This window comes from Pteronotus mesoamericanus, unplaced genomic scaffold, assembly GCF_021234165.1.
Source record: "Pteronotus mesoamericanus isolate MK-2021 breed Mesoamerican mustached bat unplaced genomic scaffold, CSHL_Meso_final scaffold_371, whole genome shotgun sequence".
Classification (NCBI taxonomy): domain Eukaryota; kingdom Metazoa; phylum Chordata; class Mammalia; order Chiroptera; family Mormoopidae; genus Pteronotus; species Pteronotus mesoamericanus.
In genome coordinates this window covers 980,211-1,006,361 of record NW_026555314.1, presented here as the reverse complement: position 1 = coordinate 1,006,361, position 26,151 = coordinate 980,211, and the positions used below count along the sequence as shown (strand labels likewise).

The 26,151-nt window shown below is 60.9% G+C and overlaps 1 protein-coding gene across 1 annotated transcript in view; it reads left to right on the top strand.

Moving 5' to 3' along the window:
* CABIN1 (calcineurin binding protein 1) overlaps positions 1 to 26,151 on the top strand; it is a 132,552-nt gene that overhangs the window by 103,071 nt on the left and 3,330 nt on the right. The window contains exons 30-34 of the mRNA XM_054592826.1: positions 16,068 to 16,231; positions 17,016 to 17,112; positions 18,028 to 18,711; positions 19,852 to 19,926; positions 22,432 to 22,723. Of these exons, the coding sequence (XP_054448801.1) occupies positions 16,068 to 16,231; positions 17,016 to 17,112; positions 18,028 to 18,711; positions 19,852 to 19,926; positions 22,432 to 22,723 (1,312 nt within the window). The remainder of the gene's footprint in view (positions 1 to 16,067; positions 16,232 to 17,015; positions 17,113 to 18,027; positions 18,712 to 19,851; positions 19,927 to 22,431; positions 22,724 to 26,151) is intronic.

Here is a 26,151-nt window from a genome sequence, read left to right as displayed (position 1 = left end):
CTGCAGATTGGGGGCTGAGCCCTGCTCTGCTGGGCAAGCCTGAATGAGTTCGTTCCCCTTCTGATGCCATACACCAAATGTGAAGCGTTTCTCCCTGTGGCTGTCGTGGGGCAGAAAGAGATGGTGGGCGTGGGCCTGCTTGGGAACCTGACACTCTGCTGGAGGCCTCTGTCACCACTTATGGCCTGAACCCCGGTCTGGTCTCGTCATCCCCCACACTACTTAGCGGGCCAGCCAGAGAGACCAGAGCCCCCCTCTCCAGAAGTTCCCCAGGGCCATTCAGTAGGGACCAGGGGTCAGGCGACAGATGGACTGCCCTAGTTTTCTCAATGTACGTGTCAGACCTGGCTTTTCTGGCATGTGGGCTCCCCTCCTGAGATGAAACGGAAGCAGCTCAGCTGTCCTGCAGAGTGGACTATTCTAGAAGCCTGGATGGCAGCTCTCGTTTCCAACCCTGATGTGGGGGCGGGCTTAGAGGAACACAATGTCAGCATTCTCTTATTCGGAGGAAGCTCTCATGGGCCCATCCGATTACACCCCGAATGCAAGCTCAGCCTGAGAGTCCTCAGAGCCTCTTGCCCGCCCTTCTCTGTGCTGCCTATTCCCCATGCCCCCAGCAGCCCCTCTCTCCACAGAGGCCACATGGAACCCTGTCACACACCCTAAGTACCCGTCACCCTCCACGTGGTCTGGTCGGCTGTCCCTGGTTATTCTAGGCCCCCCACCTGTCTCTCATTTTCCACTCTATCTCCCTGTGTGGGGAAATCCCAGTCCATCAGCACCCTGACACCTGCTGCTTCTTCCCCAGGAAGCAGCCCTGTCCCGTGTCCCCGTTCTTGTTTCTCTCCCTCTGTGGCCAGCTCTGCATTTGAACTCTGAGCTGGGCTGGAAGTGCCAGGTAAGCTGAGCTGACAGGGGCTGTGGCTATGTTGATACCTGCCCTCAAGAACCCTGGCATCCGTGACCCAAACCCCTTCCCTGCCTCATGATGACATGGGGACTTGGGCACACCCCTCTCGGGCATCCCTTTTCCTCTTGGTAAGGCACTGGTGGGAATGTATGCACACCAGGAACTCACGTGCTGGTCCCTGTGGACCTAGGCATGGCATGGGCACAGCTCTCCACTGGGGTGAATGCTGTCCTATACCGGGGGACAAGGATCCTTGCGTCAAGCCTGGCTATGTTTCCCTGGGCAGGTCATTTCCCTGTTCCACCTGTGTCCTGACTTAATGGATAAAACAGGCTAGGGTAGCTGGACTCAATGACTTCAAAGGCACCATGCAGCTATAGAGCACAGTCTGAACAATTTCTGAGCACCGGAAAATCTAGCGTGTGAGAATGAAGTGGGGTAGTAGCTGGGGGTCTGTGTGCCTTGTGAAGAGAGGCATGTTTCGCTGTCTTAGCTGTCAGGGAAGGAGAGAAAGCTGGCCGGTGTGGAACTGTAAGGCCCAGCAGCCTCCAGCTGGCATACTCTCAGCAAAGAAGCTGTGTCCCACAGCAGGGAGGCAGGCGAGGAGTGGCAAGGCATGTGCCTCCAAATTAGCTGGCAGCTGAGCTCCAAGGCAGAAAATTCAGGCTATTAACTCCAAGAAGCGTTCTTGCCATCTAAAAGGCAGCATCGAGCCCAGCCCTGGGGAAGACTGGGGTTAGGACAAATGGGGACAGAGGTAACAGTCAGCAGAAGGGAACCAGGAACGACCTGTAGGTCTGCATTTGCTTAGGTCTTAAGAAGGGATGGTTGCAGAGGGCCAGTGGGGCTGGTCCTCCTCTGGACCACCCGGCCAGCAGCACCATGGGCAGCAGCCCATCTCTGCCTGGGTTGGTGGCCTATGGGGTGCTTACCCTCAGCAGCCGCATGATCCAAAGGCCAAGTGCATATTTCCGAGGCGGCTGTGCTGTCAGAGTGTCCTGGAGAGCCATGAGCAGGGCCCCCTCTGCTCAATCTGCTGGCCCACCTCAGGCAGAGGTTTGGGGACATATACACATGCACCCCCGTTAATCTGGGTTCCACACCCAGGTCCATGGCATGTCTCTTGACCTTGGAGTCTTCCTTTCCACTTGGTAGAAGCACTGGATGACAGCACCTGCTCCACGAGCCATCATTCATCCTTCCCTGCTGCTCTTCTCTAGACACCGACACCTTGCGATAGTTTGGACTTTGCCCTCTGATCCCACTCACCCTCCTTGCCCCACCTGTCCCTGCCAAGGGCTACTCATGTAAACAAGGCTAGTCATTCAGTCTTTTCTTTGGTCCCTTCTGGCTTTGATGACCATTTCTGGGCTCCCGGATTGCCATCTCACATCTCCCTCTCTGCAGACACCCTTAGGAGCACGTATGCATCAGGGAGGCCGGGCCTTTATCCTCAGAGCAGCAGGCAGTTTGCATTTCAGAAGTAGCTGCAGCGTAGAGAATGAACAGGGTAGCCGGGCAGGGGCTGCAGGAAGAATGCTGGCCGCCCAACTTCCCAGTATGGAGATGGGTGAAGCCCTGGCTGGTCTGCTTCCCCGCTGCTTCCAGGCGATGCTGGTGGACAACAGCGGATGATGTGAAGGATCAGGACTTCCCAGGGCTGGCCCTCTCCCTTGGGGCTGAGGAGGAAGGCAAGGAGAAGAGAGAGCAAGGCCCTGTAGGTAGCAAGTGCTGCCCAGGGTGAAGGCTGTGGGAGGAAGGCCCAGGGTGTGGGCAGAGGGCAGGAGGAGGGGTTGTTTCCTTCCCCAGCTCAGCCCTGGCCACCTCCACCTTGTGGCCCCCAGCCCCTCTCCCATCCAGAAGAGCTCAGCAAGCAAGGCCCTGGGGCCAAGGGTGGCTCTCTGGGCCAACACCCTGTTGCCCTTGCTGCCATCTTTCCCCTCTCTATGGTGATTCATCTATTTTGGAGCTGGAGCAGGGAGAGGAGTCTGCCAGGGAAAGCCCCTGTGGTGACCAGGTGACATCCTTGTCCTCGGGACATTTTTCTTATGAGAGATTGTTGAAATATGCTCTGGAAAGTTGAAGGTCAGATGTCCCTTGGAGGCCGTGGGCCCCCTGATTGTGTGGGGCTCATCCTGCCTGGAGGGTGAGGGGGGTTCTCAGAGGCCAGGCCTGTCTGAGCCCAGGGCCCGGGCCCCCTCCCTGGACCATGCCCAAGCACAGGGAGTCCCTGGGCTCTTGGCTGTAACTAGGCCAGTGAGCAAGAGCAACGCTCCAGAGACGGGCTGGAACCTGTGGCTAGGGCCACCCCTAACCCCAGGACTGACCCAAGGCAACCAGTTCACAGGTTAGACCAGCCACTCCGGGCCATGGCTCCTGCTGGCCTGTGTGGTCAGAGTGGTCTGGCCTTCTGGGTCCCCAGGGCTTTAGAGCACTACAGGAGCCTCTACCTTCTTAGGCCTTCGGGGGTGGCCCTGAGGTGAGTGGCTCTTTCTTCTAGGCAACATCAGAGACCTGTGTCCTGAATGTCCAGGGGCTCTGTGGGCAATTAGTACCCATAGGACTCTCCTGCATGGGGTGCTGACAAGCCCCAGAAGAGGCACAAGGACTTTTCAGGCCCAAAGGATTTTTGAGGCTCTGGTATGTGCAAGCCCACCAAGTCTCCACTTTCACTGCATTCTTACATGACTCCACAGGAGCTCCCAGTGTGCGCAGGAGTGCTGCCCCCCGCCCGGGGGGTCAGGGAGGGTGACCCTCTCCTCCCTGTCCTGGGCCTGTCAGCTAGAGATGGAGATGCCCATGTCCTGGAGCTCTGGACGGGGCTGGCACACACCGGGCTCAGGGTACCAGTCACCCCGTGGTGCTGGGAGCAGGGCCGAGGAGGCTGGAGACTTGCAGGAGCAGACCTTCTCCCAGGGAAGTCCCCTTAGAGGCTGGGCTCAGCAGTGGCCTGGCCCAGAACCCCTGAGCTCCCCTCACTGACCATGGGCCAGCCTCCTGTGGTGACAGCCAAGACCGAGGACCCTCCCAACCCACCCTAGCTCGGCTCCCTCTAAGTTCTGGGTGTGAGGACTCGTGTACTACGGGCTTGTGGCAACTTGGGGGCTGCCAAGGATCAGATGTGGAGGCCTCCTGGGTACAGGAGCTGGTTCCTAGAACCACGCAGTCAACACAGACAATTTTTTCCTGGCCTAGGTGTGATGAGCACATGTTCGCAGGTTCCTTTGGTCTGAGTCTGTCTCAGAGGAAGTGGATAAGGTATGAAATGAGGTCGTGAGCTGTGCAAGGCATAGGTGTCACATGTCTGCTCCAGCCCTGGGGACAGCCAGGAGGAATGCCAGTTCTGGAGCTGTCCAGGCCTGGGGGTGGATCCTGGCCACATTGGACTTACTGCTGTGTGACTTTGAACCAGTGCCCAACATTCTGAACCGGTCCCCACATGTAGGCGAGGAGCTGTTGTGACTTGAGTGATATGCGGATTTAGAACTCCTTTCCTGAGACCCAACCCATAGTGAGCACTTAGTTGGGAGCCCCTTGTTTTCCTCACACAAACTTGGGGTGGCCTGTCCTCATGCTTGTCTCCTCCATACCTCTTGGAGCCCAGCCTGGTTCTTCTAATACCTGGCAGGGAGTAGGAGTAATCCTGCATGGGGTGCTGAGACACTACCTCTGTGTCCCAGTCGGGAGGGCAGAGAGTGCAACACCACCACCTGGCTAAAGGAATAGGTTGGACCTTGGCTGATAGGCACTGGGGGCACCTAGCAAGGATGAGTGGCGAACCTCATAATGCCAGTGGCCTGGAGCCAGCGTGGGTGTAAGATGGAAACTAGCCATCTTGGGGAGATGTCACCTAGACATGTGTCACCAGGATAAGGGCCAAGTAGACCTGAAGCCTCTGGGGGTGTGGGAGGGGGGAGGGAGCAAGGAGCTTGTGGTGCTGAGGTGAGAGAGAAACTCGTGTGGGGGCTTGGTGCCTGGCGGGGGCTCGGGGCAGCATCTCTCCATCCAGCCAGCCCCCTGCTTTTGCTTGGCATTTCCTGAGCTGGGATGGGAGGAGCAGCCAGCATTTGCTGAGCAGTCCCGGAGCAGCCTGACCCACAGGAAATTGTGGAGGGAAGTGTTGTGTCCACACTGGAGCTGTGGGTGCCCGGAGATTGGCCTGTATGCTCTAGGGTGAGACTCTTCCCTTCTGAGCCCATTCTTCATCTGTGGAACGGGCACAGCACCCGCTTCCCGGCATCAGCAGAGCAAAAGTGCAAGACAGCAGTCCTCCCAACACTACTAAAAAGCTGTCCCCTGCTGAGAGGGAGGGGTGCTGCTCCTGTTCTTGGAATGGAGTCTGACAGGGGCATCCTGAGGCCACCTGCTTTCCGCCCAGCCCCTCCGCTCTCACCCTTGGCCCAATGCCTTCTCCTCCCTGGGCCTCACAGCCCAGTTGGAAAATGAGGCCCTTTCCAGCTGTAAAACCCACTAGGGGACTGCCATGGCATCCCTGATCCTGCCCTACCCCCGAGGATGTTACTTGAAAAGTCTTAAGCTCCCACTGCCCCACTCGGTAGGCAAGGACAGCTCGCAGTGGCTGCATTCCCCCTCCACACCCACACCTCTGTCCTTCACGGGGTCCTCATGGCACAACTCCAGGGGGCGCCATTTACATAGCTAACAGCGTGCAGGGTGAGGACGCCCCGGCCTGCGCGGTTGGCCGCTACCAGCCCAGCCCTCCGCACTCCTGGCCACCCCTACACCGCTCTATCCGGCCCGGCGGGTGAGCGGACCACTACCGCCGCGCAGGCAGCTGGGCTACGGAGGATTGGCCGACAAAAGTCAGTTGTGCTGCTGGGCCCGCTTCCAGGCCGAGAGAGAGCCCGTGCCCCGTCCTACTCGACCCGCCCCGCCCCGGCCCGCCGCGAGTGAGCCTCCGCGGCCATGGCCCAGCGCCCGCACTAGCTCCGCCGCACAGATGCCACAGCGGAGCCAGCGGGTAGGAGCTTGCCCGGGGGCGGGGGCCTGTGCCGCGACTGCCTCTCCCCTCTGCCCTCCCGGCTCTCGCTTTTCGGAGCTCCCTGGCTCAGCCCGAGCGGCCGGCCCCCGGCCCCCCTGGCGCAGCAGGAAGCCCGCGGGCCGCGGTTTCCCGGGTGCCGCTGCGGAGGAAGTCTGCCCGTGGTGGGCCGCAGCACCCCATGCCCCGGGCCGGCGCCCTGCACAGCGTCAGGTGGGCGGAAGGGCGGGCCGGGTGGCGGCGTGCGGGGGCGGACGGCGGGCACCGGCGGAGCCACACACACCCGCGTCGCCGGGGGAGAAGCCGCGCAGCGAGCCCGGGGCGAGCCCAGCCCGGGGCCACGAGCAGGCGCGGGGTGTGCGCTGCGCGAAAGCGAAAGCTGCTCCCTGGGCCTCGGGCCTTAGCAACTTCGCGGCTGGCGGCGTGACGAGGAGCTGCGCGGGGCGCTCCCGGGGATGGTGAGCGGACCCATCGGTGGGCAGCTGCGCCCTGCGCGGTGCTTCCCCAGCTATAAATAGCTCTGTGCGGGGGCGAGAAGATGGTGCCACGGCTTTGCGGGCATCCAGATCGCTCGGAGCTCTGAGCCGGGCCAGGACCTTGCCCCGCGCCAGAGTGGGAGGGAGGGGGTAGAGGGATGCGGGCCGGGCACAGGGTGGCGTGCGGCACGCCCAGGTGGGGCCACAGAGTAGTTATCAGCTGGGCTCCCCTAGGGTGTACTTAGTTGTTTGTTGTTTGTCGTTTCAGCTTTTCCCCGGGAGGGGGGAGGGGGGATAACCCAGCAGTTCTGGAAACCCAGTGTGCAACGTTTCATTTGGCAGAAGAGGCTGGAAACGGGCGGTTGCCGACTGCAGGCAAATTGCAGGCTTCCCAAGCCCCTGCCTGCGCTGGGGACTCGTTACCTGTGGATGGCGCGGGGAATCCCTTGCCGTCGGCAGCCCAGCCTGGACCGCTTGTGCAGGGAGGGCAGTGGCGCCCCTGGCGGCCTCTGTACAACCCTGCGGCGGGAGAGGCCAGCCCCGAGGGGTTTGCAGTGGAAACTGCAGGACTTCCTGCCCCCAGGGGTGTTCAACCTAGCCCACTCCCGGTGGCACCCCCAACGTTAGGCCTGGAACAGGTCGGTGGCTCTGAGTGCTGTAGGAGGGGTAGGGGGTGGAGCTGACACCTGGAAACTCAGTTCTGGCCCCAGAGGCCTGAGGGTTCCTGAGCAGGGCCGCTCCTGGAGATGGAGGCATTTGGACCAACAGTGGGAGAGAGGCTGCCCTGCTTTCCTGCTCTCTGTAATGTTCAGCTTACTCGGCGGCAAACAGGTTGGAGTGGGAAGAGCCAGGTAGGCTGAGTTCTGCTGTAGGCTCACCTCCTTGCTGGCAGTGTGCCCTGGAATAAGTCTCTCCCAGCGAGGTGTAAGTGAAATCATGTGTTGGGAAGGCTGGGCAGGCACCCTGTGAGTGCGGTTGGCCCCAGTGGCTCGTGGGCACACATGCTGCCCTACACACCCCTTTCCGGCCCCACTCCAGATGGTCTTGCTGTTTGGCAGGTTCATGTGAGTTTGTGGGTTACAGGTTTCTCCCTAAGACAATGGAAGACATCGGTATTCTCCCCAAGGCTGCTCCTAACCTCAGGGCCTACAGCCCAGATTCCATCCTATTCTTGGTTGTCCTAGAAACAGCAGAAAGTTTTTGGGCTTCTCTGGGGGAGAGATGCTACCCCAGCACCCCTCCCTGCTGAGGGGCTCCCTCACTCTCTCCAGGGCCAGCCACCCCCACATAGCTGGCCCTCGGCCAGCAGCATCCTGATCCTACAGCCCCACACCTGCTGCTCCTGGGAATGGGATGCCAGCAGGCTCCCGCCCTCGCCTGTTTGGAGCTGAGTCACCACGGCGCCCAATGCCAAGGAGGGGAGCGACAGGAATCCCACTGCTGGGGTGGAACGGGCTCTCCCTTGGGCGCTCCCAGCACTGTGTTCTCTGTGTACAGGGATTTTGAAGCTGAGAGGCCCCAGGAAGCTTTGCCCACCTGTCATACTATGGATGTGGGCCTGGCTGGGGGCTGGGGGAGCCCAGAGAGACAAGGGCCCAGGCCCTGCCTGCAGGAGTACAGCTGCCCACCCTCTTGGCCTCCTCTGGGATCCTTCCTGAGCAGAGGGCGAAAGCTGTTCAGCCAGCATTCTTCCTAATAAGACGCAGGTGCCTACCCGTAGGGGAGTCGATGAGTAAGGGGATACCTGTGGGCTGATGCGCCATGGCCATTTTAAATGGTGGGGAGTTTTTGATGTAAGAAAATATGTGTGCTGTGTTTACTGAGTTAAAAATGAAGGCAAAAATTCCATGCTCCTTTGTTCCTTCTGCTCAGGACACCCAGTGACGAGGTCAACCCTATTGAGCTGCCCATGTTCTCTTCACGTGGGGGAGGCTCCCCTCCTCCTCTCCCAGCACCTGCTGCTTCCTGGCTTCTCTCTGGCTCCCCGATTACGCCTCCTCAAATTCTTTGCTATCTTGGCCCATTACCCCTTATAACTGCCTCTTCATGCCCTCAACCTGGATGGAAACCACGTGTGCCCCTCTGTCCCACTAGTAGGGCCCCCCATGGGGGGTTGTGTCTGACCCATCCATGTGACCCTAGGCCCCTGGGGTACACTTGGCTTTCTGTGCAGTTGCCAGGCTGGAGAGGTGAGGCTGACCTGCCCCGAGGAACGTAGGGGCCGCTCCACACCGCTCCTCGGTTAGGCCTCCCAACATCCAAAGGGACTCACCTGGGCGTAAACTCCCCAGAGCCTACTTATATTTTGGCCCAGATGTCACTTTGGGGGACTCGCTGAGAGCTGCCTAGGGTTGCACCGAGGTCGAGCAGACCTGGAGGCCAGGGGTTGTGGCTGACCTAGCACTCTCCTCTCCTGGAGGGAGGCCCACTGGGCCTGCCTTCCTCTCTGCCTGGCCTGACAACTCACGTAAGCAGGTTTTGCTCTTCCCTGGAGGAGCTGCAGGAGCTCCCTGAGACTTCATCTTATCTCAGGTTGGGAGCACACCAGGAGGCCAGGCTTTGTTCAGGGGGCTGGAGGTGAAGCCCCTCCTGCCCACCCGCCTATCCCTAGGCAGTTCAGAGTCCAGGGGACCATAGTAGGGCACTCCAGAGTTCAGGCCCTTGGGATTGGCTGCTGACCTCGAGAGCAAGGTCAGCCATGGAACCAGCCTGTGGGTAGAAGTCCCCAAGGAGACACAGACTCTTTGGTATTGGACAGCCTGGAGTGAGCTGAAGAAGGGAGGGCCCACAGCGTGTGGCAGACCACCAGCTGCCTACCTGTTGCTTGGTCAAGCCAAGCGCCCTGGCTCTTTCCAGAGTGCTGTGGGTGCCTCACTGCCTTTCCCTCCTAGTTCCAACATGAGGCACCCAGGCATGGCTCCTTCAAGGCCTCGCTGGCTGCTCCCGGGTGTGGTTCCATCCTCCTGCCTGAGGCTAATATGGTGCTGCAGCTGGACATGGCCCTAGGTTCAGCAGAATGGGAAAGGGGCCACATCTGAGTCCATGGCGTGGCAGCAGAGGACAGCAGGAGAAGCCCAGCTCCTGAGTCCTGGAGGCCGAGGCTGGAGGCCAGTCCCACAACAAGGGCCCAAGGGAGTTGATCCTGAAACCTCTGAAGCACTCAGTTGCTGGCAGAAGCCAGCCGCTTCCCGTTTCCCCAAGGGCTGGTGTTTCAGCCCCGTCTGCCCCTGCAAGGGGGCATCCTCAGGTCTTCAAAGACAGTGGCTCCACGCGGAAGTGATTTGGTATCACCATTCAGCTCTCCGTGTCTTCGTTTCTGCATCCGTAAATCATAGATCGCCTTGCTGACTTTCTCTTCATTAGCATTCAGGGAGGGCGCAGGGGAGACCCAAGGAGGGCAACTCTGGCCCCACCAGAGTGTCCTGGTCCCACCCCAGGGTCACAAGCCCTTTAAGCAGGTCATCTGAACTCATTTTTTCTCTCTGGAAAATGAGATGTGGGTTGATTACACATTCGGACTGTCCATGCCAGGGGGCATGGGACAAGCCTGAGTGCTCTCCTAGCCCCCATGGTTTGAGGCTCGTCCACTCTTTAATGGGCTCACGCCCTGGGTCTGAGCGTGGCCTCGACAGAGTGGAGAGCCTTACTGGGCCGTGCCTCTCGCCTGCCTTCTTTCCTGCGCAGGCATTTCCAGCCTACCAGAAGGCCTCTGCCTGTGCCCTTGGAGTGGAGAAGGAGCTGTGACTGAAAGCTGGGGTCCAAGAGGGGGCCATGTGGGGCTAGCGGCCTCAGGGCAACCTTGGGATGTGCTGTCGAAAATGGCCTGAGCGCTAGCCCAGTGGAGAGCTGTCTCTACTGTGAGGCCCAGAACTGTGCCTGGGTCTGTGGCCTCAGGCTGCCAGGCTTTGAGTTGGACCTGCACCTAGTAAGAGACTGTGCCCGGAGCCCCACTGGTGTGCAGGGCACCGGGGGTCTGGAAGTATGAATGGTCCGGGTCTTCTGGCCCACACCGAGGCAGCCAGGGAGGTGCGCACTGGCCAGCTGATCAGGAACTGGGGGAGAAGGGAGCCTCTGTCTCTCCAGGAGGAAGCTCCCCTCAGACCACAGGGCTCTGGAGAGTGTGGGCTGTGACCTGAGCAAGGCCTTGGCCTGCCCTCCAGGAGTAGCGCTCTGTGCCCAGGACATCTGCTGTCCTCACCTCCCTGGGGTGCCACCTGCCAAGACTGTGGTGACCAGAGGCCAAGCCCATGGCCGTGCTTCCCAGGCACTGGTCCTCTCCTGTTTTCCATCCCCGTTTGTGAATAGACGGTGTATTTGTGGGCTAGAAGGCAGGCTGGCCCAGCAACACCCACCCCCTCCACCACTCCAGCTCTCAGCTTCCCTTGAAAGTCTCCAAGGGTCCCCAACTGAGGCGACCGGGCCCCACTGTGGGGCTCAGTTTCTGAAGCTCTGTTTCCTCAAGAGCAGCGGGAGGATGTCTGAGACCCAAGGCTGTAGGGAGGGCTGGATAACTTTTATCAGAGACTGGGGCCCCATGAATTATTCAGGTGGTTATAGTCTGCCTTGGTGGCCTCCTCTGCCAACCAGAATCCTGAAACCATTCTGATGGGTTGGGGACCGGCTGAGATGTTCCCATTGAGATGCCTGGCACAGAGGTAGAGCTTTGAGCACAGTCCTAGTGCTTCTAAGTGCCCTGAGGCTGCCGCTGTCTGCCCCCAGCCACTCACAGCTCTCCAAGCAGGCACCACCTTCCCAGCCAGGAATTGAATTGTGTGCCTGCCACACTGGGAGAAGGGTCTTGGAAGAGGCAGCCAGGCGAGGGCTCTGGGGAAGGCCTGAGTCATAGCCCCCAGGCCTTGCCTGGCATCAGTACTACTTCCCTCTAGGGTGATCCCCATCCCATACCCCTCCTTTGAGGTCCCCTGGCTCCCATGTGTGGCTGTCTGCCACCTCGTGGTGCCTCCATCCTCCCTGGAGCCCCCTGGTTCCCTTGGGGGCTTCCTAGCCATTCACAGGCACAGAGTGGGAAGCCATTTTTCCCCAAGGGGATAACATGGGCAGGGGGAGTAGAGAAATGGGATGTGGCCCAGCCATCTCTGGGGTGCTGGTATCCTGGCCCTGGCTGTAAACACAGAAGCCCAGCACTGTCTGCGTGGGCGCAAGGCTTGCTTGCCATCCCGCCAGCTTGTGACCCTGCCTGGTGGCTCCACGCCCTCAGGCCAGCTGTCCCTGGAGGCTAGCCTCGTGGCTGCAGGAACTTCCTCGGGGCTTTTGTTGTCTGTGGTTCTTTTCTGATTTTCTGTGGACACATTGCATCGCCTGATATGTTCTGTCTTCGGTCCTTTTGGAGATAGGTGGTGTTATGGTATGCCTGCGTGCACGGAAGGAAATGGGTCGATAGGGAGCCCTTCTGTGAAGGGGCCAAAACCGTGCCCTGCAGCGTGTGATGTAAACTAGCCCTGACCTCACGGGGTACGTTCTAGCCCTGGCCCTCTTTGGCGGTTAGCTGAAAGCCCCTCAGGAGTCCGGCTCCTGGGCGTAGGGACCCTGTGTCTGGCTCTAGAGTGATGGCTGCAAATGGGCCTGGCCGGTGGAGAGGCTGCTCAGCCAGGCCCACCCGCCCCAGGTGTGAGGAGGGAAGCCACAGGCAGTCTGAGCTCAGCTGGAGTCCAGCATTGTGGCAGAGGGCAGGCTGTCCCTCACTGGGACTCGGGTTCCCACCTACACAATGAGCAGGTTCAGCCAACTAAATGTGCATGATTGTGTAACTCTGATGCCACCAGATGCCTCGGTGGGCAGCATTCTGGGAATCGGGAAGGGGGCGCAGGAAGTGGGGCGGGGGCAGGAGGGCAGTCCCAGAAGGCGAGACAGGCAGGCAAGCCATGGTGTGGTGGGGAGCGGATGGCAGGCAGACCCACCTCGGCGTGCGTCCAGAAAACGTCGGGAATGAGGCATCGCTGCACTTAGAGACCAGATGGCAGCCCCTGCCTCCATCTGATACCTGGAGAGGCCAGCAGCGGCAGGATGCCCCGCACAGTCCCGGGTTAGCCTGCTGCAGGAGGCAGCCCGGCGGGCGCTCCGGGGAGTGTTTGCAGCATGCGCATCGGCTCGTTTTGGCACACCACCACCTACCGCCCCTGCCACGGGAAAAACAAAACAAAACAGGTGAACGCTGTGTCTTCCATTTCAGAGCTTGGGAGCAAGAGCAGGTGTTTGGGATCCCTCTGTACAGGGGCCCTACCCTGCCCCCTACCATCTGTTAAGGCCACTGTGCCCACCTGGCCCACCCTGCAGAGGGCCAAATGTGTTTTACCTCTGGCAGTGCTTTCTCGGCCCCCTTTTGCAGGGGGGAAAGGAGAGCCAGCCCTCGCCTGACCGGGAGCCTGGCCTGCACTGCCCCTGCGTGGCTGAGGTTCTGCCAGCCCTAGCGAGTGTGCTGCTTGCTACTGTAGTGTTGGTGACTTGCTGTTACTGCCTTTTCAGCAAGGTGGGGTGCTGCCACCTGCTCCCCCTGCCCCCAGTGTAGGGTTGCGTGCACCCAGAGTTCTGAAGAACATAACATTCCTTTCGCTGTGAGCAGGATTGTCTCCCACCTCCCTTGGAAATCCTAGGGTGAGGCGCCAGCAGGGAGATGGGGGAGCTACCCTTCCCTGAGCCTTTTTCAAGTTGGCCACTTGGACTACTCTGCCAGGTTTGAGTCAGGGCCCTAAGCAGCCCAGAGCTGAAGATCTATCTAGGACACATTCCCAGCCACAGACCCATCCACTGCCTCTCTGAGGGGCTGGCTTTGAGTGGTCCTGGCAGAGTCTGAGGAGTGCAGCAAGCCAGAAGGGCTTCAGAGAGGAGGTGATGTCACAGCTGGGCCTGGGAGGACACAGGAGAGCTGGCCGGGCAGGGGAGCTAGAGGGCACCTGGAAAGGCAAGAAGCATGAGATTCATGGCTGTGTGAGGGGGCGGTGAGTGTCTCAAGTTGAGGCAAGAGAGGCGTGAAAGCCAGCACGGCCCAGACTTGTGCTGAGGTAGGTGAAGGGAGCCATCTGCTGTGATTGTAAGCAGGGAGGGATGCAGCCATGTTATCTTTTTCCAAGCTTGCCATGGCCCAGGCCGGGCAGATGGGTTTGGGGGTCAAGAGTAGAAGAGGCATGATGAGGCCTGGGCTGCAGCAGGGATGTTAGGGGTATAAGGCGTAAGCTGGGGTGCCAGGGAGGGGCAGGGGCATGGGGCGAGCCTTAGGGTCCAACACGTTGCAAAGAAGGAGCCTTTAGCAATTAGCCAAAGATGAAACTGGTCACCGCCAGGGGTGGTACGCTCCCCAGATGTGCAGACCTTGCAGGTATGGAGAACAGACATTGGGCCCTGGCATCCCAAGTACCTGGAGCCCCCCATAGCATTGGCACCATATCTGAGGCCCCCACGAGCCCTCCCTCTGCCCACTTCTCAGCCAGGCTGACCCTGAGCCCTTGGCAGCCCTGTCTTGAGCCTCCCTCCCTCCCCATGCCTGTGCCCTGGCTCCACCGGTGTGGCCAGCAGGGGTGACATAGGAGGAACAGGGCCACCTCCCAGGGGTGGGCCCAGAGACGTCAACACCCTTCTCCTCAAACAGCTATTCCCAAACACGATCAGGGATGTAAACGTGAACCTTTATTCACTCTTCCTGATGGCTCTCCTGAGGAGTGCAGGGCATCTGGCACCCCAGCTGCTCCCAAGGGCAGCTGGGAGAGGCCCTCTGACCCTGGATCCAGGCACACCAGAAGTGGCCGTTACCTAGCCTTTGAGTCTTGAGAGTCTCTGTGGGGAAGTGTTGGGGGAGCGGGGGTTCCGTGAATTCCACAGCCATCTGGATCTCGTGGCTGAGAGCGCGCCCCTCTGTGCCCAAGGAGAAGTGAGACCCGGAGCAGCTGGGCTGTGGTGCTGAGCCAGCCCCAGTACATGCCTGTGGGGTCCCGGCACGAGGCTGGGCAGTGTTTCCAGCCCTTCCTGTTGGGTGCGGAGAGGAGCCAAGGGGCCCACGGTGGAGGCTTCCCTCTGGGCTCTTTCTCCTTATCCTTGGGTGGTGAGGGGCCAACCCTGGGGCTGCTGCTTGTTCTGTGTGACCCTGAAGGACTTTCTCTGAGCTCTGTCCTCTGTCCCCCGTGTCACTGTGCGAAGCTGTGGTGAGGACCACGGTGATGTCTGTACGGCCTCCGCAGGCCCAGGCCCTTACTGCTGGCACCTCCTCGGCCACTGCCGTCACACCTGAGGGTGAGATGCCAGGGCCACCTTGGTGGGGACAGCTGTTCGAGGCTCCATCATTCTCTCAACTGGCACCTTTTCCTGAGCTGCTGCAGAAACCACATCTGCTGGGTAGGAAGATGCAGTGTTGGTGTTAATGCCCTGGACAAGGGTGGCCTTAGCCCCCTGGCTTTGTCCAGATAGGGTTTGGGGGCCCGCTGGTACCTTCTCTACCACTGCCAAGGAGGGAAGGTGGCTGCCCTATCCACATAGCACCCTTGCCCCCAGACTGCGTGGGTGAGCACTACATATTCAGTATGAGCTGCTGACTTGCTGTGGAATCTATGGATACTCAGAGATCAGGGTTTCAGATCCTCTCTTGCTTGAATGGCCCAGGTCTAGAGGTGCCCTGGCTTCCCTCCCTGGCCTGCTGGAGAGGGTGGGTGCCAGAAACTGTCATTGAGCATTCAGGGAGCAGGGCCCTGGGAGGGGCACCACCTGGAAACCTCACCATGGGCCCCATGCAGAGGGAGGCTGTGTTGCTCACAGTCCTGGTTCATTCTGGGTAGGAATTTGTCTAGGGTGTTGGCTACTGGGACCTATCAGGGAGCCTGCCAGCTCCCTCCAGGCCCCAAGGTTCTGCCTCAGAGACATGACTCCGAATGCCCGCGCACTGGAGCCTTAGGGCTGCTCAGAAGGCGTGAGCTGCTCTTCACTTGTCATTGAGCCCCTGCATCATCCTTTCCTTCAGCACACCATGACTGGACCTGAGTTGGTGTCAGAGGCCACGCTGGGTATGAGGGCGTTGCTGGGAGCCAGACCCTTGGGGTTGGCAGCGTGCAGAGTACTCAGTGCAGCAGTGGGCTAGGCTTGGCAGAGGGAGGGTGGGGCTCTTCAGCACCAGCCCTGCCCCAGCTCAACTTTCAGACAGTGGGTTTGATGGGCAAGAAGTGGTGGAGGGGGTCCTGGCCAAAGTGAACTATGGACAAAGGCAAGTTGGTGAAAACCAGGCATCCTAGAAGCCACAGGTCATTTTCTGCCCAAACCTTGAGTCTCTAGACACTGCTGGAGGGAGTGCATGTGGAAGACAGACAGCAGCCAACTTTTGACCCTTAGTTTACCTCCCGGAATTGGGCTCATTGCTGAATCTGCATCTGTGCAGATGAGTAGGCATTGAGCTCCTCCTAGTTGTTGCATCTGATCAGCTGCGATTTGCATGTTTCCCATAGGGGACAGGTCAAGTGAATGTATGCTGTGCTGTCATTCAAAAGAGAGCAGGTGCATGGCAGCACGTCTATCCTTTTGTTGTGCCATTTGGGAGGGGGAAGCGAAGTGGGGGTGGCCACACTTCCATCCCCCTTGGGACAGCGCGAAGGGTCGGAGGAGCCCTTGGTGGGCAGAGCCCTCTCTGGCACCATGGCAGCTCCAGTGGCGGCAGCCCTTCTCAGACACCCTCCCATCCATCCTGCAGGGCATCTGGCGAATCCCCGTGGACGAGATCGACCGGCCAGGCAGCTTCGCCTGGCACATGAACCGCTCGATCGTGCTGCTGCTCAAGGTGCTGGCCCAGCTCCGGGACCACAGCACGCTGCTGAAGGTGTCCTCCATGCTGCAGCGGACCCCGGACCAGGGCAAGTGAGTGCAGCACACACTGGCTGGAGCCCCTTGGCCCCATCTACCCAAGGTGTCTTTACGTGAGTCAGGGCTTCTCTGTTCCAGAGTCTAGAGCCTGCACAGCACCACCCCTGCCCTGGAACACAGGCTCTCCCCACTGGGTCTGATTTCCCCACTGAGACTCTGAACAAGCCAGTCACTCCTTTCCTTCTTCTTCCGCCAACCTGGGGCTCTCAGGGATGCTCTCAGGTCACAGGGAAACAAGTGTCCAAGTGATAGCTGGGGCACCCCAAGTGAAGGCCAGTGACAACATGCCAGGCAACAGGAGGGCCTGGGTCTCTGACGTAACCAGGGATCCCTTTGTCAGAAAGGGTGGGACAGAGAGAGCCAATGGACATCTGCCACAGCTGCCACTTGCAGAGGATGTGGGGATCCCAGGACAGACACAGCTCAGAGACTGGTCTGGCCCGGCTGCGCATCCTCGCACTGCCAGCGAGGCCTCCCCCCACTATCTCATTCACCTGCCCTGTGCCCGGAGCTGGGGAGGGGCCTTTGCTGGAACCTGGGGTGCCCTGGACAGGCTTGTGGGAGAGAAGTCAGAGGCTCCGGCTCTCACTGAGCCTGGCTCTGCCTACCCTGCCCCCAGGGTAGGCTTCTGGGGAGCAGACCCGGAGCAGATGGACAGAGGGGCACCATGAGCGACTAGCAGGTGTAATCGGCTCAGGAAGAGCTCGGGCCACCATCTAGCAGTGCTGTGTGGCTCTGACGCCCTGCCGCCTCTCTGGCTACCCCCATGTGCCTGCAGGAAGTATCTGCGAGATGCTGACCGCCAGGTCCTGGCGCAGCGGGCCTTCATCCTCACTGTGAAGGTGCTGGAGGACACGCTGAGCGAGCTCGCTGAGGTATGCTGCCTGCAGCCCTCCCCTCTCCTGGTGGCAGCCCCGTCCTATCCTTCACACACTAGTGTCCTTTCCTGCCTCCCCAGATGGGGAAGGTCAACTGCAGCACTGAATGCACAGGCACTTAATAAGGTGCCAACATGGTAGGGTAGGCAAATGTGGACTTGTGGTCAGTGAGAATAATAGTGACGTTCCCCAGTCTGCTCCCACCCATGGCTCCCTGTCCCAGCCCTGAGCTTGGGTAATAGCAGCTGTAATGACAAAGCAGATGACAAAGCTGGCCCTCCCCTTGCATGGCCAGCTTCCCACAGGCTGAGCAAGGCCTCTGAGAGCGCCCTGACACACAGTCCCTTCTCACCCTCTGAGACAATGCATGGTCCTCGCCCCATTTCACAGCTGAGCACCCAGAGGCCCAGGAGGTTAGGTCACTGGCTGAGCAGGTGGGGCCATTGGGACCTGAGCCAGAACAGTCCACCTGCAGCATCACCTGCCCAGTAGGATGGGCTGGCCTGTAGTATACGGCCCCGCGGCAGCGTCTCCTAACAGCATTACCCCAGCCTCTGTGCACTGGGGCACGTGAGAGCCCAGAACAGGAGGGCTTGGCTCTGCTGCCAGCCAGGCAGGTCACCTCCCCATCAGATGCCCAGGGCTGCCCTGAGGCTCCCAGTGAGAGGAAAGCTGACGCTGTGTGGCTAGGTCTGTTCTCCTGCAGCAGTGCCACCTCCAGAGGCCCACTGGCCCCTCTCAAGGCTGGAGGTCCAGTGCAGGGAGTGCCTTCCTCAGTCAGGTCTCCGGGCCCAGCCCTGGCCCACAAGTAGAGGACAGAGCCAGAGTAGCCTTGGGTGGGCACATATGGTGCCCAGGGTGTTTTGTTGTGGAGACACCGAAGACAGTCTTTTACCTTTGGTTTCTTCGAAGGGGTCAGAACACCCAGGGCCCAAGGCCTGTGGCCTCCCTGGAGTCAGGATGACCACCGATGTCTCCCACAAGGCCAGTCCCGAAGATGGCCAAGAAGGCCTCCCCCACCCCAAGAAGCCCCCTCTGGCTGATGGCTCGGGGCCGGGGACCGAGCCAGCCGGCAAAGAGTGTCCTGTCAACCACCGGCCTGTGGCCATGGACGCAGGAGACAATGCAGACCAGGGTGGGGAGCGGAAGGACAAGGAGGGCCCCCGTGTGGGCCCCACTGAGCCCATGGACACAGGTGAGGCTGCCACCCGCCGCTCAGACTCAGAGCGGGCACTGCCCCTGCCGCCAGGCCGCTCCCCTCGGGATCGGGCCCCTGAGAGCCGGCCCGCCGAGCTGTCCCTGGAGGAGCTGAGCATCAGCGCCCGGCAGCAGCCCAGCCCGCTCACACCGGCCCAGCCAGCCCCCGCCACTGCCACCACCACAGCCCCCACCGCTACCACTGCGAGGGCAGGTGGCCACCCTGAGGAGCCACCTCCACGGCCCACCCGCAAGAGGAAACTCCTGGAGGACACGGAGTCTGGCAAGACGCTCCTGCTGGACGCCTACCGAGTGTGGCAGCAGGGCCAGAAGGGCATGGCCTATGACCTGGGCCGCATCGAGAGGATCATGTCTGAGACCTACATGCTCATCAAGCAGGTGGGTGGCCGGGAGGCGGGTCTGGGGCCTGTTCTCCTGGAGGGCCGCAGCCAGTCTACCCGATGTTTCAGGGCCTGCCCTTTGGGGTGGGCGGTAGGTGTCATTCCCCCCGCCCCTGCTGTTCACTTTCCTGCACTTGAGGTTTCCTACAGGGTACACGCACTAGGTTTGGGGTCAGAAAAACAGCACGTCAGGGCATCGTATTGTACACTTCAAATACGTTACAATTTTGTCACTGTGTCTCAATGAAAATGGGTTAAATATACCAAAAAACCCCCAAGCTTTAAAAAGCCTGTGCTGCATTTCAAAGGAAATGAAGCTGCTTTGCAGAAACCTTGTCCACTCGAGGACAGGGAGACAGGACCCCCGAGCGCACTGCAGTGATGGGCTCTGGGGAACGGCCACTTTGCAGCAGCGCCCCGAGTGTGTGAGGACGTTCTGTCGCCCCTCTGATTTTGCCTGCCTTTTTTTTTTTAATGCATTAAGACACACAGCTTTTTCTCTGCTTAAAACGATTTCACAGGAAGAACCCCCAGAACTGTAATGACTGGCTTAAATGGGGTGACCATCCTCATGTGCAGTTTCTTCTCAAGCTGTTGACGGTAGTGCCACTTTTGAGAGTGCCTGTTTTATCACCACTCACCAGCATCCAATATTAACTTTTGTTTTTGTTGCTGATTAATTTGGGGGAGAAACTCCCTGCGCTTCCTGCTGAGGGCAGGCCTTCTCCCCACACCGCCGGCCTGGCCTGGCCGCTCCCGACACTCCAGGCTGTCTCCCTCACACCCGCCCGCGTCTCCAAGATGGCCCCCACGCCTCCCCAGCCTTGTTCCCACCCCCCTGTGCCTTGGCTCGGGCTCCAAGTCAGATCAGACCCACGCACCCTTCAGACCTTGGATCCCAAAAGGCCCTGCATCCTGTCAGCTTCAGCTCCTGAGGGTGAAATAACATGGTTGCAGAAATGAACTTGGGATGACCAGAGGGGCCAGAGCTTGGGTTGTGGGGGGTGGACCTGGGAGATGGATGTGCACCTGCCCAGGCTTCCCAGGGGCGTCTGAGGCCAGTGGGGGCGTCAGCAGTGGGAGGGTTCTTCACAGGATCTGGGCCGGGCCTTCTGACTTCAGGTGTTTCCTTGCTCAGGTGGACGAGGAGGCCGCGCTGGAGCAGGCTGTGAAGTTCTGTCAGGTCCATCTTGGGGCTGCCGCCCAGAGACAGGTAAGCCCGACTCAGCATGTGCCAGCCTTGTTGTGCAGGGCCCGCCCATGCCAAGGCCCCAGGCTGCGGGCCAAGGAGCGTGTGAGACTCGGGCTGGTGCTGTTCTTGTGTCCGTCAGTGGGGCTGGGAGGAGACGAGCAAGAGGCCGCAGAACCTCAGGCCCATAGGGAGCCCTGACCGCTGGCCTGGGTGGGCAACATCGCACGGTGCGTGGGGTCTTGGCAGACCCAGGGCTGCAAGACTTGGTGATGTGGAGGAGAGGTGAGGCCCTCCTGGGCTCTGGCAGACGGATCTTCTCTTGGGAGTCGCCAGCCAAGGTCAAGACTGGATTTGTGTTGAGTCTGAGACTCTCCCAAGGCCGAATCTGAGTAGGCAGAGAAAGGTTGAGGGCTTTCCCCAGAGGGACGGTCCCGGCTGGAGCCCTGGTTGTAGGCGTCCCTGAAGCCATGAGGTGGGGACAGCAGAGAGCATAGGCCAGGCCGAGCTCCGAGGCCGGGCTGCCGGCACAGGGAGAATCGGGACAGAACCCAGTGGTGTCCAGGGAGGAGAGCATGCCAGGCAGCAGGGCCGGGACCCGCTGGATTTGGGACTCAGAGACGAGGGCTGTTTTTGAGGAGTGGTTAGGCTGAGACTGAAGGAGAGGGGCCTCCCTTGGAGAGGCCCTGCTCAAGGGAAGGCCCTTTGGGCAGGGTCTGGCCAGCAGAGAAAGGGGGCACCGCAGCTCCGTTGTTCAGCATTGCTGAGGGGCATCTTTCTGCACTACACGTGGGTGTTTCTGTAGAAATGACCCCCGAGCCAGGGTCACTGGGTCAGAGGGCAGGTACTTGCCATTTGAATAGGTACAGCCTAGTGTCCCCAGGGGCCCAACAGCCCCTGCCCCTGCCCCACAAGTGAGTGGGCCCTACCCTCCCACCCCTAGCACATCAGGGCTCTCCCTTAGCGTCTGCCCTGGAGAAGCGTGTCACAAGGCTGTCCTGAGGCAGGAGCTCAGGGCAGCGGGCATCCGCTGCAGCCCGGGCTTCCCCTCTGCGGGTGGTGCATCGGGCCACCACCCTTGCAGGTCTGAGGAAACCCAGGGGCTCCGCCTTGACCATGCAGGCTGTGGGCCACACAGGTGGGCCGACCTGCCAGCCTGGGGCCAGACTCCCTGGAGAGACGTGCCCTGCCTGCCACTAGTCCATACCACCCTGGTATCACCACGGTAGCCAGAGGGGTCCCGCTGGATTTGTGTTGAGTCTGAGGCACTTGAGGCCCAAAGAGGACCAGCACCCAGGTGGGGCCTGGCCTGTCAAAGGAGCCCAGGAAGGGACCTCAGAGAAGGCGAGTGGGACGGTCACAGCCATCCTGGGCCCACCTGTGTCTAGTGCTGGGGAGGGGGTGGCCATGGCAGCCTGGGGCACCCCTGGAGTATGCTCATTGCCATTACTTTGGCTGAGGCCCACTCTTCGAGGACAGGGACACAGTGCTCGCCTTCCCCCTGGTCTGTGTACACAAGAGAGACAGGTCTGCCCTGCCCACCCTCCTCCAGAGGCCTGGTCCGTCCCAGACTCCCACCCCCGCCCTTGCAGAGTCCCAGGGCGACCACGCCGCATGCAGCATGAGAGGGGCATCTCAGGCAGAACAAATGGCAGAAGAAGCAGGGTCCTCAGGGGTGCCAGCCTGGCCAAGGCACCCCCAGTAGGCATAAGACTCTCCCAAATGAGTACGGTAGGCCCGGGGCTGAGGTCTGAGGGCTGGGGTCTGCTCACATGCTGGCACCCAGCCCCTCTGCTCTGCCCGGAGAGGCTGTCCAGGCACCGTGCCCCACCATGCAGCATGTCCTCGGCCTAGGGAGCTACGCTGTCACACCCGACTGGCAGGGTGGGCTTGATTCAGTGCAGAGTAGAAAGGGCCTGGTGGCACAGGGAAGAAACGATATGGACGAAGACAGGGAGGCTGCAACGGGATAGAAAACCGTAGCGGGGAGCCGCTGGGGCTGCCAAGGCCAGGCTGCAGGCGGGGGGGCCTGCGTGGCCGGGCTGGGGGCAGCGTTGGATGCCGTGGCTTTGGGACTGCAGTTCTGAGCCCAGGAGCTGACTCTTGCTCTGTCACTGCAGCTCCCTCCACCCTCCCATCAGTGACTTTTGGGAAGTTGCCCTCTAGGACTGGCGTTCATTACTGCGGTCCCGTCGGGCACTGTAGCCCCATGCCCCAGGTCACAGCCAGCGTGCTCCTCCCAGGCCAGCACCAGAATGGGAGGGTGAAGCCTACTGGGGGTCCCGGCCAGCCTGCGGCCTCTCTCCTGAGTCCCCCGCCATGGCCTGGACATCCTCCCAGAGAGGGATTCTGGGTCCCCCGCAGTGTCCTGAAGGGCTGCCTGTGAGCCTCGCTGGCATCGGGGGTCCGGAGCACGGTGCTGCGGGTGAGGCAGTGTTGGCAGTGCTGGGCGCAGACCCGTGTCCCATGGCACAGCATGGGCTCAGGGCTGCCTAGCCCGCCTTTCTCACCTCCCTTTTGTCCTCACAGGCCGCAGGGGACACACCCACCACCCCAAAGCACCCCAAGGATAGTCGGGAAAACTTCTTCCCTGCGGCCGCGGCCCCGGCCCCCACCGCCCCTGACCCTGCGCCAGCAGCGGAGACTCTCCAGCGGCCCGGTGACACCCACGCCAAGCCCCGTCCTGCGCCGGCTGCCGCCACAGCTGTCGTCACCTGCGCTCCCACGGTGTCAGCCTCCGCCCCAGACCCATCCAAGGACCCCGGGGCCCCCCAGCCACACAGGCCTGAGGCCACCCCCAGCACCGCCTCGCTGGGTCCAGGTAAGTCCTGCTCCTTGCCTGAAAAGTGGAGGGTCGGGGAGGGGAGCAGGCAGCCTCCAGCCTGCTGATCCCTGAGCTGCGGGTGAGGTGGGCCGGGCGGTGGGCCGGCCCTGCCGGTCCCTGGTGGGCCCGCGCAGCACCCCCACTTTTAACCCTCTGGAGCCTCAGTCTCCCCACCTGTGAGGGGAGGGGGCACAGAGGGAGGGAAGGCGCACTGATGTCACTGGTTGGCCTAGACTTTGTTTTCTTCTCTCACAGAGCCTTTGGATAAATAGAGATAAAATAGTCAGACTCAGAGTCAGACTCAGGAGGGAGAGGAGGTCCTGACCCTGAGCACACACATGACCTCACAGGCCTGTTTAGTGGGGGATGGGGGCAAAGGAAAAGGGACAGGGTGAGGCGGCTCCCTTGGGAGGAGAGAGGGAGCCCTTGTTCCTTCTATTAACCCAGGATGCCATTGGGAAGGGCAGCTGCAGGCTGGGGCAGCCAGCAGAGCAGGGAGGGGCAGAGGGGCCTGAGGCTTTTTGAGGAGGGGGCAAGGTGCCTCGAAGTCCAGAGGGCAGTAGGCGGGGCACGGCCCAGACTCCCCATTTCAGACCCTGCCCTCCTGCGGCGCAGACCCAGCCCGCACACTTGCCGAGGGCCTTCCTGCGCACCCAGGTCACCCATGAAGGTTTGCCTGTCCCCCCAGTCGCAGTCCCATGTGAGGGCCACAGCTGGGACTGCTGCTTTCAGCTCTGCGAGCTTGGCTGTGTCATTTCCTGAAGGATGGGACAGCCACGCATGGCAAGAGTGCCTGACAGGTGCCAGACTTAAAAGCTCCAGCCACCATGACCTGGGAGCGCTGCACCCCGAGGCGTTCTGCCTAAATGGAGGCAGAGGGTGGCAGTCCTTCCTCTCCCAGCTCTTTCCTGCATCTCAAGCATCAGGCCCTGATGTTTTCACCCAGTGCCAGCCCCAGTTTGCTCTGAGGACCGTGGAAGTGTAAGCGCCCTCTGCCCAGCTACAGTTGTGTGGGCCACGGCCCCATGGGACGGAGAATCGCTCCCCTTGGGTCAGCTTCGGCAGCCATTCGTTCTGAGGGGAACCTCCGAAGGCTGCAGGACAAGGAGGCGTTGAAGAGCCGTAAGTGGTGGTTCCACCACGAGGTGACCTTGGCTGTCCCTGTCCCTCGCTCTTTGTCTCATTCTCTCTCAGTTCCCAGCACGGTGTGCCTGTAAGGTGGAGGTGCAGCGCTAGCACTCGGGGGTTCAGGACGGTGCTTGGCAGACAGCACACAAGGCCGCGGTGTGGCGGTGGCGGGGGTGGTCTCGAAGGACAGTGACGATAGGAGCCCACCTCCTAGGGGAGTCGCCCACTCCCGCAGGGACCCTGCTCCTCCCTGTCCCGCCGTTGTCTGCACCTCAGGCTGCCTTGCCCTCTGCCTGACTTTGGCTCCTATGACCTTATTTATAGTCTCTGATGATTGGGAATTTGGGAGCATCAAGCTTCAGCTGCTCACCTGAGTTCGCTCAGGTTGTGGGCAGGCCTCAGTCCTCCACCGTGAGCGACTCCGTGGGCTAGGTGTCCCTGAGTCATGGCTACTGGCTTCCCCCAGGGCCTGGGACCTGAGAGAGACAGAGGCATAGAGAGAGCCAGACGGAAGTGCGTCTGTGTCCCTTGTAACCTAATCTCAGAAATGACGAACATCCCCGGTGTTGGCGCACACAGCGAGCACAAGGAGGGAGGGCTCCTCACGGTGTGAATACCAGTGGCCGCCAGGGCCTGCCTGGGGCCTGCCCGCCCACCCTGCGTACCTGCTCCCACCTCCAAGCAGGCCAGGAACTAGAGTCCACACCTTTTTTCCTCTGTTGGATCTGTGGGAGAGTGTGTGCTTCCTGATACATAGCCTTCAGCCTGGAGAGTTCTCTTTCATTTTCCTCCCCTAACACTAAATTAAATGGCCTTTTGCTGGGATGGAGCTCTGGCACGACATTGGGCGTGGGAGAGGAGTGGCCCCAGCAGGACCAGGTGCCCGGCCTGCCCCTCCCACCCCCGCCTGGCTCTCCGGGCACCTGCCTGTCCACCTGCCTCATGGAGTAACCTCCCTGTCTTACAGGGCTGCCGCCGGTGGTGCTGTTGCGCTGGCCGTGTTGGGGTGGGTGTCCCCAGTGGTTCTCAGCTTTCTGAGCTGGTGTCGGGTCGAGGCTGGGACAGGCATGTCTGCCCAGACCCCTCCTCCCACAGCCTCCAGAACAGGGAAGGCACCAGGCAGGGTTCTGGTTCACCAGATGTGGTGGGTTGACCTGGCATTGTGGCCTCACCCTACCACTCCTGGTAACCAGTGTGTAGCCCAGAACCAGGTGCAGGTTCAGGTGGACAGGGAGGGTGGGGCCTGCCCTGTGTGGGTGGCCAGAGACTGGGGGTGTGCAGGCCTAGAGCCGAAGCTGGGGATGGCAACACAGGAGGTTGTGAGCCACTCAGGAGCACAGGCTTAAGGACAAATTATCCCAGGACGCTGTCCCCAGGGTGGGCAGGCTCTCCCCTGACAGGGGTGCCCTTCACATGGCCCTCGACCCCCAGCCGGAGGGAAGGCGGCTGGCGGGGTCCACTCCTGGCGTACCTCCTGCCACAGCCTGAGACCAGCAAGGGTGCTCGCAGGCTTCCCTGGTTACTAGGAAAGACATCGAGCACCCATTCAGACCATGCTCCCCGGGTCCTGGGCCCCGCGCGGCAGATATTCTCCCTGGGGGAGCGCATGGCCGGCCATGGGCATCTGAGGAGGCTCCTGGTCACATGTTTCCCGTGGTGCTGCCTGTCGCTGTCCCCCAGCTCTGCATTTGCTTATCTGCTTATTTGTTGGGTGTTTGTCCACCCCAGGGCAGGACCTGGGTTCCCGCTGGCAGTCCTGCTGCTAGAACGCCTGGCCCATGGGTGAGGGAGGCTCCCTCTCACTGAGGGGGTCAGGCCTCCAGCGGTGGGGGGAGGAGAACAGGGAGGAAGGATCGGCGGGGCGGGGTGGGGCGGGCAGCAGGACCCGCCGCGGTGAGGACTTGGGCAGGGTACCGCCCACCCAGTGGGGTTGAGGGGCTGGAGTATGAGGGGCCTCATACCAGTCAGGAAGCCAAGGAGAGTGTCTGCTAGGGCCAGGCACGTTGAGCAACTGCCCAGGGGAGCAGAGAGGGGTGCCCCCCATGCTCAGGATCCCAACCTGGCCACTAGCTTCCCACAGAGAGCCTGCGGCCAGGGCACTTGGGAGCCCCAGACAGCCTTCCCGGCAGGCTGATGCCCCCGCAGGCCCCCCGACCCCTCGGGTCCTCCTGTAGACATCCTCGCAGTTGCTGTGGGGAGGGGACGGGGCTGCTTGGCCTGAGGAGCACCACCCCACGTGCTGGCGTTTCTGCTGGACACCCCTGCCCTGCGTGTCCCTTCTCCTGGCCACCCAGTAA